This window comes from Dipodomys merriami, unplaced genomic scaffold (assembly GCF_024711535.1).
Source record: "Dipodomys merriami isolate MVZ:Mamm:240054 unplaced genomic scaffold, mDipMer1.0.p SCAF_2, whole genome shotgun sequence".
Classification (NCBI taxonomy): Eukaryota; Metazoa; Chordata; class Mammalia; order Rodentia; family Heteromyidae; genus Dipodomys; species Dipodomys merriami.
In genome coordinates, this window is record NW_027203381.1 from 44443549 (window position 1) to 44457720 (window position 14172).

At 42.6% G+C, this 14172-nt stretch overlaps 1 protein-coding gene across 18 annotated transcripts in view; it reads right to left on the bottom strand.

Moving 5' to 3' along the window:
* Dlgap1 (DLG associated protein 1) overlaps positions 1–14172 on the bottom strand; it is an 882629-nt gene that overhangs the window by 91228 nt on the left and 777229 nt on the right. For 7 of the 18 annotated variants that reach the window (XM_070029510.1, XM_070029508.1, XM_070029507.1 and 4 more), the window contains 2 exons: positions 11993–12022; positions 10710–10772 (listed from right to left, as the gene is read on the bottom strand). The exons of 4 other annotated variants lie outside the window; for them this stretch is intronic. In XM_070029510.1, the coding sequence (XP_069885611.1) occupies positions 10710–10772; positions 11993–12022 (93 nt within the window). The remainder of the gene's footprint in view (positions 1–10709; positions 10773–11992; positions 12023–14172) is intronic. 7 more of the 18 variants (XM_070029512.1, XM_070029509.1, XM_070029513.1 and 4 more) reach the window with 1 other exon arrangement.

Below are 14172 nucleotides of genomic sequence, written 5' to 3' on the forward strand. Positions count from 1 at the left end.
GTTTTGATAGAAAGTATTTCATCACAAAAATATTTCCTTGGGCAAGCTTTTGGACTCTGGAAGACTTTTGAAACCTAAAGACCAGGCACTGTTGGCTCATACCTGTTATCCTAGTGACTCAGGAGGCTGAGATCTGAGAACTGTAGTTTTAGACCAGTCTAGACAGGAAAGTCTATGAGAATCTTATCTCCAGTGAATCACCAAAAAGTCAGAAGTGGAGGTATGGGTCAAGTGGTAGAGTGCTGCACTGAGCCGGAGAAGCTAAGGGACAGTGCTCAGGCCCTGAGTTGGAGCTTCAGTACTGGCACAAAATAAAACAAAACAAAAAATGTAAAGACCTTTAAAATTGGCAGATGTCCTTAGGACAGATGTACTTTAATTGTTTGGTTTGCCTTTCCAAGTTCCTGCTTAACAGGATCTCCTTACTAACTTATTAGGTCTTTGATTTTGACGGGGAGAGGTAGGTAGGCTGCTGGAGACTGAATCCTGGGCTTAATAGTAGGCGAGGTCTATGACTAAGTTATATCCACAGCCCAGGTCTTTGATGTTATTAAGAAATGAGGCATATATAGATGCTCTTTGTCTTTCAATAAGGTAATATCTATAAGCCCATGGTAACTTAAAAATAAGTTAAAAATGGAATGGAGGTACCTAACCATAGAAAATCCATGCTGTCTCCTCTCCAGTGACTGACTGAGAGTCATGGCTCATGGCTGGTGCCTAGCCTCAGAGAGACCTAAGTTCTAAGTTCAGGACAGTTTCTCCAAAATATGTATGGCTAGCTTTTGCACCATTATGAAGTTGAAAAATGGTTAGGTGAGTTTGCTTTAAGTTAGAGACTGTCTGTGTATCCTATTTTCAGTGGAATGGTTTGTCTGAATATTATCTCAGAACATAATTTCACATTTGGAAGAGTAAGTATCTTTGAAAAGTAAACATACTGGTTTTTATATTTCAATGACAGAGAGTAAAGATCAAGTCAATCCTTTGTGCTCCAGATGCTACAGTGAATGAATCCCAAAGTGGTAGAGTTGGGGTGGAATGGGTAGATGGGGAGGATAAGGGGATGCTTGCTTGCCAGGGGGTGCGGGTCAGGGGTGGGAGAGTGGGGAGTGGGGAGGGGTGGCTAATAGAAGGATGACAGGGAGGGAAATGCTTGAGAAGGTGTGGGGGGGAATGGCCACAAGGGGGTGCATATTTCCATTAGGGGAATTTCTCAGAATATGAGTGGCAGATGGTGATTTCTGTCAGGGTGGTTATGTGTATGCATGTAGATCAAGTCTACAGGGTCCCTGGGTTCTCTTCACCTACCTTTGTTTTTGTGGTGTGTGTGTGTGTGTGTGTGTGTGTGTGTGTATACACACATGTGTGCGTGTGCACCCATCCTGAGGCTTAAACTTTTTTGGAGGGGAGGGAGGGTCCTGAATTCTGGGCCTGGGCGCTGTCCCTCAGCTCTTCAGCTCAACGTTAGCGCTCTACCACTTGAGCCACAGCACCACTTCCAGCTTTTTCTGCTTATGTGGTGCTGAGGAATTGAACCCAGGGCCTCATGCATGCAAGGCAAGCGCTCTACCACTGAGCCACCTTCCCAGCCCCACTGCGGCTTGAACTTTGCACCTGTGTGCTGTCTCTGGGCTTTTGTGCTCAAGGCTAATGCTCTACCAATTGAGTCACTACTCTGTGTGTGTGTGTGTGTGTGTGTGTGTGTGTTTACACGCACGCGTGCATGCTTGTGCACACATACATGTCAGTACTGGGGTTTAAATTCAGGTCTTGTGTACTGTCCCTTAGCTTTTTCGCTCAAGGCTGGCACTCTATTATTTGAGTTGCTACTCCATTTCTGGTGGTGGTTAATTGGAGATAGGAGTCTCATAGACTTTCTTTTCTGCCCTGGCTGGCTTTGAACTGCAAACCTCAGATCTCAGTCTCCTGAGTAGTTAAGCTTACAGGAGTAAGCCAGTGGCACTTGGCTGATGGTTTGCTTTTTTTTTTTTTTTTTCTGCTTGGTCATGGGGCTAGAACTCAGGGCCTGGGTGCTGTCCCTGATACTCTACCACTTTGAGTCACAGTGCTACTTCCAGCTTTTTCTGAGTAGTTAATTGGAGATGAGAGCCTCACAGACTTTCCTGCCCAGGCTGGCTTTGAACCACAATCCTCAGATTTCAGCCCCTTAAAGGTATGAGCCACTGGTATCTGGCAAATAATGCAATTCTTTAACTGTTGGCTCACTGACTCCTTAGGTATTCTGCTAACTCTTATCCAGAAATAATTCACATATGAACAAATGCACAAACTTAATGATAATTTCAGATAGCTTTAGAGAACCTTTAGATCTGTATGTGATGATACATGTCTATAATCTAGCTACTGCAGGGACTATGGGTAGGAGGATTATGAATCTGAAGCCAGCCTGAGCAATTTATGGGGGTGTAGGTCAGTGATAGAGTATTTGCCTAACATACAAGAGGAAGACCCAATGTCCACGGGTGCGGGGGGGGGGGGGAAGTAGGGAGGAAGGGCTTGGATATACATAGGAAAGTAACAGAAGGGCTACTAATGACTAATAGGTCCATTCATTAGCATGGACATGCTTGGCAAAGGTATGATTCATGTCCTGGGTGAGCCAGAATGACATAGGGCAGGATGTCATCATTGTAGTCAGAGCAGTGTTGAACCTTATTGTTTCTGGAATCTTCCATTTACAATTTGTATACCTTGGTCAACAATGGTAAATCAATACTACAGAAAACAAAATTACTGATAAGGTCAAGTCCTGGATTTGACAGACCTACTACCTGTGGTCTCACCCCCCCCCCCCCTTTCTCTGTAGTATTGCACACCAAATGCACTTCCTCTCTTGACCTTAGCCAGTACTCCAACACTGAGCTGAGTCCCGGCCCTCCCTTACTTACCTGGCCAATTCCTACTCAGCGGCAGCCTGTTCTCACCTCTCTTGTGAGGCCTTCCTGGATTGTCCACATGGTCCCTGGGTTCTCTTCACCTACCTTTCTTTGTTTTTGTGGTGTGTGTGTGTGTGTGTGTGTGTGTGTGTGTGTGTGTCTCCTGGGGCTTGAATTTTGCACCCGTATGCTGTACCTGAGCTTTTGTGCTCAAAGCTAGTCTTCTACCACCTGAATTACTGTTCCACTTCTGGCTTTTTTGTGTGGCTAATTAGAGATAAGAGACTCTCAGGCTATCCTGCCCAGGCTGGCTTCCAGCTATTATTCTCAAATCTAGGCCTGCTTGTTTGTTTGCTTGCTTGCCTGCTTGCTTGCTTCCTTCCTTTTTCTCTTTCTCTCTTTCTTTCTAACTTGAACTCAGGGCTTTGTTTTCTCATTTGGCTTTTTTTTTTTTGGTCAGTTGTGGGGCTTGAACTCGGGCCTGAGCACTGTCCTTGAGCAACTTTTGCTCAAGGCCAACACTCTAATTAGATCATTAATTTGAGATGAGTCTCACAGGGATCTTTCTGCCTCGGTTGGCTTCAAACAGTGATCCTCAGATCCCAGCTTCCTGAGTAGACAGGCTTATAGGTGTGAGTCACCAGTGCCCAGCTCACTTAGCTTTTTTACTCAAGGCTTTGTTCTACCACTTGAGCCATACCTCCACTTCAGGTTTTTTGGTAGTTAATTGGAAATAAGAGTCTCAAGGACCTTTCTGTCCCAGCTGGCTTCAAACTATGGTCCTCATACGTCAGCCTACTGAGTAGCTACAATTACAGGCATGAGCCACCAGTGCCTGGCTCTCTCAGCATTTAGAAGCTGACATTCATTCTTCTCAGTCCCTCATCAACTATAGATTTTTATCTTTCAAAGAAACCAAAACCAAGTTAACTTCTTCCCTCCTTCCCTCCCTCTTTGGCTCCCTGCCTTCTTTCTTGAGACAAAGCCTCACTCTGTAGACCAGCTTAGCCTTAAACTCGAGTCCTCCTTCCTCTGCCTCCTGAGTGCTAAGACTAAAAGTGTGCTATCATTTAATATGACCTTTTTTTAGCTTAAGTACCTGGAGTTCCATTTCATTCCATTTTATAGATGAGAAAAGTGTGTCTCAAAGAGTGCTATGATTTGCATATAAAGTCTCCCCTTAAAAGGCTTATGTATTGAAAGCTTGGTCCCTAGCCCATGACCCCAGCCATTCAGAAAGATTGGACTGTGGGGCTTTGACTTATTCAGTAGATAAATCATTTGATGGATTCAGGGTATGCTGATATTGTTGGAAGGTGGTGGAGACAGCATGTGTGTGTGTGTGTGTGTGTGTGTGTGTGTGTGTGTGTGTGTGTGTGTGTTTGTCATTGTTTTAGTACTAGTACTGGGTGCTTGAACTCCGGGCCTTGGACCTTATACTCTTGTTTGGCTATTACTTGAACCACAGCTCCACTTCCAGCTTTTGAGTGGTTAGTTGGAGATAAGAGCCTTCAGGACTTTTCTGCCCACGCTGACTTTGAACTGCAGTCATCAGATCTCAGCCTTCTGACTAGATAAGATTTCAGGACTGAGGTACCAGCACCTGGCTTACATCCGGTTGTTCTTTTACAGAAAAGGGATATGATAGTCAAAAATCTTCCAGCAGACTTCTAAAATAATAAAAGCCAATTTGCAGACACTGGAAACCCAGTTAGAGTTCTTCATCTTACAAACCAGAAAGAAAATAGAGAAAATAAACCAACAGTTAAGCATGGGAGATTTTCCCTACAGTTTTGGAGTTATACATTTCCATTTCGGGCTCCAGGGACTATGGTGAAGAGAGGTTAAGGTGTCTGGATGAGAACTGTCTTCTAGGTTCTGCTAATTTGTTGCTAGTGCTCAAGACTGCTTATTCAGCACAGAGTTTTATTCGTTTAGGGTGATAAAAGTTCACAGATTTATGAAGGATTGCTCTCTGGAAAGCTGCAGTAATATTTGCTTCACTTCTCCTTATTTGAAAAGTTCTATATTCTTCTTTTTTTTCTTTTCTTTTCTTTTTTTTTTGGTCCAGTCGTGGGCCTGAACTCTGGGACTGGGTGCTGTCCCTCGCTCTTCAGCTCAAGGCTAGCGCTCTACCACTTGAGCCGCAGTGCCACTTCTGGCTTTTTTCTTTTTGCTTATGTGGTGCTGAGGAATCGAACCCAGGGCCTCAAGCATGCAAGGCAAGCACTCTACCACTGAGCCATCTTCCCAGCCTCCTTCTTTTTTTTCTTTTGAGGCATTTATTTACTTTTCCGCATCACTCGAAATGGATCATTTTATTATTATCTTTGGTCATAGAGCTCTTGATTTTCATCATCATCATCATCATCATCATCATCATCATCATCATCATCATCATCATCATTTTCTGTACTGGGGTTTCAATTCAGGGCCTTATGCTTGTTATCCTGGTGTATGACCACTTGAACCACTGTTCCAGCTGGGCTTCTTGAATTTTTTTTTTTGTTGGTCGTGGGGCTTGAACTCTGGGCCTGGGCACTGTCCCTCAGCTCTTCAGCTCAAGGCTAGCACCCTACCACTTGAGCCACAGCACCACTTCCGGCTTTTTCTGCTTATGTGGTGCTGAGGAATCGAACCCAGGGTCTCATGCATGCGAGGCAAGCACTCTACCACTGAGCCAACTTCCCAGCCCCCAATTTTTTTTTTTTTTTTTTGAGATGGAATCTAGTCACTTTTCTGTCTAGCCTAACCTCAAACCATGATCTTCCGGTTTCCAGCCTCCTGAGTAGCTAGCATTACCAGGGGTAAGCCACCAGCATGACAGCTTATAATAAGTTTTTTGAGTCTGTGTCTTGCTATGAAGACTGTGTCTTTGCATATGAAATCTCTCCTAAAATGCTTATGTATTGAAGGCTTGGTCCCTAGCCCATGAGTCCAGCCATTCAGAAAGATTGGACTGTGGGGGTTCAAGCCCCAGGACCTGCAAAAAAAAGAAAGGAAGGAAGGAAGGAAGAAAGAAAGAAAGAAAGAAAGAAAGAAAGAAAGAAAGAGAAAAAGAAAGAAAGAAAGAAAGAAAGAGAAAAAGAAAAAGAAAAAGAAAAAAGAAGATCCTTAGCTGGGAAGGTGGCTCAGTGGTAGAGTGCTTGCCTAGTATGCATGAAGCCTTGGGTTTGATTCCTCAGTACCACATAAACAGAAAAAGCTGGAAGTGGCACTGTGGCTCAAGTGGTAGAGTGCCAGCCTTGAGTAAAAAAACTCAGGGACAGTGCTCAGACCCTGAGCTCAAGCCTCACTGGCAAAAAAAAGAAGGAAAGAAAGAAAGAAAGAAAGAAAGAAAGAAAGAAAGAAAGAAAGAAAGAAAGAAAGAAAGAAAGAAAGGAAGGAAGGAAGAAAGGAAGAAAGGAAGGAAGGAGGGAAGGAAGGAAGGAAGGAAGGAAGGAAGGAAGGAAGGAAGGAAGGAAGAAGAAAACAAATGTACACTTCAGGTTCAATTTCCCATGAGAATCTAGTCCATTAGCTATCTATTTGGTAATCAATTACCATAGTGTATCTTGACACTAAGCAGATGGCTTGCCTCACAAATGGACACAATGACAAGTGCAAAATTCATCTGGATAGGTAACTACAAAATATATGATTTGTAATGTTTCTTGAACATTAAATGCATTTGAGGATGTTTGTATACAGTGCATGCCACAGTATGGAAAAGTTTTTTGTTTGTTTGTCTTTGTGGCTGGTCCTGGGGTTTGAACTCAGGGCCTGAGCATTGTCCCTGAGAATCTGCTCAAGATTAGCATTCTACCACTTGAACCACAGCTCCCCTTGTGGCTTCTTGGTGGCTAATTGGAGATAAAAGTCTCACAAACTCAGGGCTGGGAAGGTGGCTCAGTGGTAGAGCACATGCCTTGCATGCATGAGGCCCTGGGTTTGATTCCTCAGCACCACATAAGCAGAAAAAAAAAAAGAGTCTCAAAACTTGCCTGCCTAGGCTGGCTTTGAATTGTAATCTGTAGATCTCAGTCTCTTCTGTAGCAAGGATTACAGATGTGAGCTACTGATACTGGGACAGAATTTTTTTAAAAAGTCTTTAAGTAATTGCACGAAGAGGTCAGAATATTAAGCAAAGTAAATTACAGGTGCACGAGAACAGATCAGAGCTCCATAATAGGAAGGCAGCTCTTTTTGAGATTTACAATACAGAGAGTAAGCTCAAAGTGTTGATGGAGCCCATTTTAATGATCTTAACTGTTCTATTCCTCTCTCTCTTTCTCTCTCTCTCTCTCTTCCTCTCCCTCTCTCTCCATCTCTCTCTCTCTTTCTTTCTCTCTCTCCCTATGGTACAAATATCAAACCCAGGACCTAGTGAATTGAGGGTAAGTGCTCTACTCCAGAGCTATATCCCAGCCCTGTTTTTAATTTTCTTTTTGTCCTCCTCCTCCTCCTCCTTCTCCTCCTCTTCTTCTTCCTCCTCCTCCTCCTTCTTTTTAAACTGTTGAGATGTCTTTCTGTTTGACAGACGAGAGTCCATGAAGCTATGGAAACCATGCCCATTTGTATATGACAACAATCCTAAAGTAGTCCTTCTCTAAGGGAGATTGTGGAGTAATAAGATTTAAAATATTGAACTTAGAATGAAGTGAACAGAAGGAAAGGAAAGAGAATATCACCTGTGCAGGGGAGATTTTCTCTAAGGATACTTCCTTATCTAGGCTTTAAAAGAATTCAATGTTAATTTGGTGTTTCAAACCATCACCCAAAAGGCATCAAGTTGTCTTTGGTGTGTGTGTGTGTGTGTGTGTGTGTGTGTGTGTGTGTGTGTGTGTGTGTGTGTGTGTGTGTGTGTGTGTGTGTGTGTGTGTGTGTGTGTGTGTGTGTGTGTTGGGCTAGGGCACTATACTTCAGCTTTTTTCCCATGGCTGGAGCTCTACCACTTGAGCCACATCTCCACTTCTACTTTTTGCTAGTTGGAGATAAGAATACAACAGACTTTTCTGCTTCAGCTGGCTTTGAATTGCAGTCCTCAGATTTCAGCCTCCAGAGCAGCAAGGATTGCAAGTGTGTGCCACTGGTGCCCAACGACAAGTAGACTTTGAGGGGGAGTCTTGTCAAAGAGCATACCTGGTCATAGCCTTTACCAGCCTTCCACCATGGCACCTCATCTAGTTCCTCCAGGCTGCTGCTCCCATGATACTCTACTCCTTCCACGTATTTCAACACAAACCATCAGTAGTATCACATTGTTTGGACCAATAGCATCCAGCTGGGGCTCAGAGTAATGCTGATTAAACTCTTCAGAGTTGTCACCTGTCTTTGGTAAAGATGCTGCTCTGTTTATACACCTGGCAATATGTGTCTACCCCAACCCTAATTCTTTCTGCTCTAATTTCCAGAGACAAATCCCTTTAAGAGGAATAGTTAGAGGATTCTTTTTTGCAATACTTGCCAGGCCCTTGCTTCAACTATCTCCCCAAATTGCTATCTGACTATCTCTTACCCCAATCATCTCCAAATTTGGAGCTATTCACCTAAAATTAGAGGTGAGAATTCATCAGTATTATTGATAAAACTTTACAGTTACGTCCCCCCTGCTTCCCCCTCCCTGCCCCAAATCCTGGGCTTGAACTCTGGGTTTGAGCTCTATTCCAAGCTTCTTTTGCTCAAAGCTAGTGCTCTACCACTTGAGCCACAAATGCCACTTCTGGCTCTTTCTGAGTAGTTTATTGGAGATAAGAGTGTCATGGACTTTCCTGCTCAGGCTGGCTTCAAACTGCAATCCTCAGATCTCAGCCTCCTGCAGTTACTTCTTTTAATCATTGTGAAGTCATATTGCAAAGTGTGCTTTTATTTAATTTCGAATCTTTTAAATGATATTTAATTTTAATTTAGTCATTAATGACACGAAGCAGCCCAGTGCTGCAGGCTGTTTGGCAAAGGTTTTGGTGGGAAATAGCAAGTGAAATCTTCATGGGTTTTTCTCTTGTGATATTCACAGTTGTTTATCTTTTCTTTTAGCAATGCTGGGGATTGAATTGAGGATCCTCATATATGCTAGGCAAGTTCTCTTTCACTTCAAGACCTAGTTATATCCCCAGACTCTCACACTTGTTTCTTCTCAAAAAGAAAAAGAAAAAAAAAAAGAAAGAGAGAACCTACCTAAAATCTTAATACTATTTTCAGAGTTCTAGGATAATCCAGAACAGTCACTTTTAAAGAAAAGGAAAAAGATTTTGAGATTTTATTTTTGGCAATGGATCTTTTCCATGGATGTGCATATTCTTCAACATGACCGAGTTCCATAAAGCTGCCTGGAATTCATTCCATAAATGGAAACTGGTAAGCACAGTAATTAACTAAGCAGTTGAATCTCTGCTGTTTTAATGGCTCAAGACAGTACTTGACTCACATTGTACTGAGCATGCTCATAAGAGCCTCACCTTCTAGAAGCATTAAGAAGGCATGCACGGAAATATCCCCTTACTCAATCACAACATCCCCCAACCGCCCTTGTACACACATATTCTAACACAGGTACAACACAGCATGCTCCCGAGCCTGCAAGCTTTACAGACCTCAGCCAATAAGCTGCCAAAAAGATGCTCAAGCTGCAGTCGAATTGGGCCTGATGCCTGGTACCCACAACCTCCAGGGACCCAGGGGAAGACTAGCAACAAAGCAGGCAACTAGAGGCTTACTGGCCCAGACAACTATTCTGTTTCCAGCCCTCTATTTAGTCCATGCTCCTGTCTTTCTTGGGAAAACACAACCCTGTGTGGAGGACTCAAGCCATTCCATAGTAAACCTTAGCAGAACAATTAAAAATTATTTACAGTTCTCTTGGCTTTCCGGTTTCTTTTTTTGGGGGGTAGGGGTGGAGGTAGGGGATGCCAATTGTTGAACTTGAACTTAGGGCTGTCCCTGAGCTTTTGTGCTTAAGGCTAGTGTTCTACCACTTGAGCCATAGGTCCACTTCTTGTCTTTTTGGTTTTTAAATAGGAAACATGAGTCTCATAGACTTTTCTGCCTGAGTTGGCTTCCAACTGCGATCCTCAGATTTCAGCCTCCTGGGTAGCTAGGATTACAGGCGTGATCCACCAACACCCAGCTTGTTTCTGAATGCTTTTGTTGCAAGTGGTACATTGTGCTAAAAGAAAGCAGGTAATGTAATGACTTGAAAGGCATTACTTGATAAAACATTTAAAGGGCCTAGGGTGGACCAACTGTTGCTGTCTTTCTCCAGATAATGAGCTCAAACTCAAGGCTCAAGCTGCTACTGTGAGCTCCTGTGGGCAGGGCCATTTTCCTGATTCAATTTTCTGGACTCTTTATTAGGTAGGGAACAGACTGGCGAGCCTGTGAACCAAACTTCATTTTGCATGCTGACAGAACTTGGCTTAACAAAGTCCTCTCCTTGAAGGGACATCATTTTGCTGATACTTTCTACCCATCCTGAGTCACCACTGCCTGCAACATTGCCCTGTTCTTTCATTTCTGGACTGAGGGCCTCACACAGGCTAAGCATGGACTCTTAACTGTGAGCCTCATCCTCAACTTTCTTGTTCTTCATTAAGTCTCTGGTCGTTCACTCTCCAATATTAAATACTGCTTTTGAAGCATGTGATGGTACTAAATCCACAAGGAAGGTAGAACTCCCTAGTTCATGTGAAGAGATGGCTGAGTTCATTCTTCTCTCCACCTTTAAGGGCCAGCCCTCTCAATCCTCTGCCTGAGTCCAGCTTTACTCCCACTCCGACCTGCACGTATTGCCCATTCATCAAGCCACATCTCCATGCAAGCTAGAAAACTCACCTGAAAGCCCACCACCTCTTCCAGGCAGCCTCCCCCGATTAGGTGATGAGGATGAAGACAACCCTGAAGCATGACCAACACATTCTCAATAAATGAGAACACTGACATATACCCCAAAACAAACACAGACACTCACAAAAAAAGAAAAATTACACATCCTCTATTTCTGGATTGGAAAGCCCCTAAGAGGGTAAGGAGGTCAAGTTCATGCCAATAACCCATTAGTCATTTCAGATAATGAGCTTTTTTTTTTTTTTTTTAAAGCACTCTTGGGGATTATGCAGTAAAATCTCTGGTATGTTATCTGTTGTCTGTTTTGTACTTTCTTTTTTGTTGGAGGATTGGTGATTGAGACAAGATCTCACTCTGTAGCTTAAGCTGACCATGACTGACCTAAAACTCTTGATCCTCCATGCTTCTTGCTCCCATTTGCTGAGATTACTGATCTGTATCACCAGGTCGATGGTACATACTTATTCCATTTTAATTTTATGTGTGTGTGCTGGCTCTTGAACTAGGCACTGTCCTTTAGCTGTTTCACTAAGGGACTTGAGCCACAGTTATTAGCTTCTTGAGTAGCTAGAATTACAGGAATGAGCTACCAGCACCCAGCTATATTAAGATTTTTTTGTTGTTTTTGGTGCTGTGACAGGTACCCAGGCAAGTGCCCTACCACTGAGTTGCTCCCCCAGCTCTTTGTACTTGCTTTAAATCCCCCTCTTTTTCTTCTCCTCAGGATCTTGATCTCATAACTGAAAAGGAAAGTCCACTCACTAAGTAGACAACACTAAAGTTGGTCCTTACAACATCTTGTGATGGTAAATTCTGGGTCCAGGAAGACCTGGCAATGAGACTGACCAATTCTGTCAATACTTAGATCTCTTGTTGGGAAGTCTTCACACCTCATCTTCTGTTATGTGGGGACACAAGCCCAAGGCCCTACTGAGAGAAGAAGGCACAGGTTCCTAACAGGACTGTGTCCAACTCCTCCAGAGAAGTGCTGGGGAGCCAGAGGCTCTTGGCAGAGCTCTGGATCTGGGGCCATCGCACGAGGAAATAACAGACAGACACATGTGCTCCCTTACTGCCACCCTCACTGCAGGGGGAGGGCCGAGAGACTTGCAGCGTAACAGGACCAGCACGAGGAAAGGCACGGACAAAATGGCCACGTAGGCAATTGGAACATGGCGTAAAACACCACTGCACAGAAGCTTGCTAGCTGCAGGCCACGCTGTGCAGCCTTGAAGCAAAACATTATGGGTTTTGTGCTGGTAAAAACGTACCTTCAACGGCAGAACTCAGTTTTATGACACCTTGAATAAAAACAAAAAATGGCAGTTATAGCATAGTCCCAAATTACCTTTCTTCCCCCCACCCCAGTCTTCTCATAACACATAGTTGCTTCTGATTTGAAATTTTTTCAGTTGGTGTTACGAGAACTTAATTAAACAAGCATCAAAAAAAAATCCAATGATTTCTTGTCCTTAGTTAGGCTGGACAGTGTTTCCCTTTCACCAGTTAAACCATGAAGGAGAATTTTTCATACAGTAAAGCATCCATTGTGGTTTCGGATGAGACAAAGGCCCAAATCCAAGTGGGTACTGCTGGACTGTAGATCTGTAAGACTTTAACCATCACACCTAGGTGTCAGCACTACCCATCTAATACTGGAGACAGACATCATTTTATGCATGTTCAGACAGTTTGTGTTGAAATATAGCCATGGTTCCTTTTCTGTGTGGGTTGGATTAGAAGCTTGCTGTTGTTGTATGGTTGTTGGATGGGCTCAACTTTTGGCTCTGCAGGAAAGTCAATAGGTGCACATACCTAATTGTTCAGGAAGCCAACCGGGCGGTCATGTGTGTTTTCAGTGAGTTTCAAGGTGAAAATACTAACCTAAGATAAATTAGACCTGCTTCAATAATTTGATTTGGAGAGTAAGCTTGTAAGTCATTGTTTTAAACAGTTTCCCAATTTTTATTCTATTATCACAGTCCTTAGGGCTGAGCCAAAAATGTCTCAACTATCGTTTACTTATGATTCTCTTTCTAAATGGAAGTGTTTCAAACTTAGATGGAAGTAGAAATGTTTTCAATACTGCTAAATTAAATAGGTATGAGCAAGATCTAATAAATTATGTCCACAGAGAGGCAAACTTCTTACTACCAATTACTTTATGAAAAAGCCATATTCTTTCTTACAGGACTTGTGATATGCTGCTAATGCTTAACAAGGGATTATACAGAAGAAAAAGTAGACAACTCTTTGTATGTATGTAAATTGCAATTTTATTTATTTGTTTGTTTGTTTGTTTTGCTGGTCCTGGGGCTTGAACTCAGGGCCTAGGAACTGTCTCTGAGCTTCTTTTTGCTCAAGGCTATCATGCTACCACTTGAACCACAGCTCCACTTCTGGCATTTTCAGCAATTAATTGTAGATAAGAGTCTCATGAACTTTCCTACTTGGGTTGTCATTGAATCACAATCCCCAGGTCTCAGCCTCCTGAGTAGTTAGTGTTACAGGAATGAGCCATTAGCCCCTGGCTTGTAAATTGTAAATATTATTGATACAAACAGTGTATAGCACACAATTTGATAGTAATAACTAAATGTCCATGCTTTTTATAGCAAGTTCCTTGTAGTAACAGCTTCTCAGGGAATGATCTTGTGGATTTCAGCTGAACTCTTACATCGGTCAGCGGCCAGCAATTTAAAATCATAATTGGACAAAAATTACCATTCAGTTGTAATCCAATCTGGTCTTGATGTTAATATATATATAGTATATATATATACTATAATATATACATCATATATATATGATATATATATATCATATATATATATATATATATATATATATATATATATATATATATATATAGTTACTGTATCCCTTCATATATTCTTTTTGGTGCCAGTCCTGGGGCGGGCTTGAACTCAAGGTCTGGGTGCTATAGCCTGGCTTCTTTGCTCAAGACTGGTGCTTTACCACTTGTGCTACCCCTCCACTTTTGGCTTTTTGCTGATTAAATGGAAATAATAATCTCACAGACTTTCCTGCTTGGGCTGGCTTTGAATAGTGATCTCAGATCTCAGCCTCCTGAGAAGCTAGGTTTACAGGTGTGAGCCACCGGCGCCGGCCCTACGAGTGATTTTTATTACGTGAAAATGTAACTCAATTCAATCCCAGTACCTTGAATAACTCTTCCTGGACTTGGGGTGGGCAAGAAGTGGGAAGTAGTTATCATACGGGCATAGGAAGTATCAAATAGTCTCAAAAGTAGGGTTATAGAAATGGCCAAATAGGGATTCAGGAATTCTAGGAACTTATTGCCTATGTATTTGCAGTATTGGGGTTGGAACCCATAGACTCTTATATTCATACCACCACTAAACTACAGTTTAGTATTTTTAAAAAATAGAATAGATTGAATTGTAACTTTATGTAATTTAATTTGTAA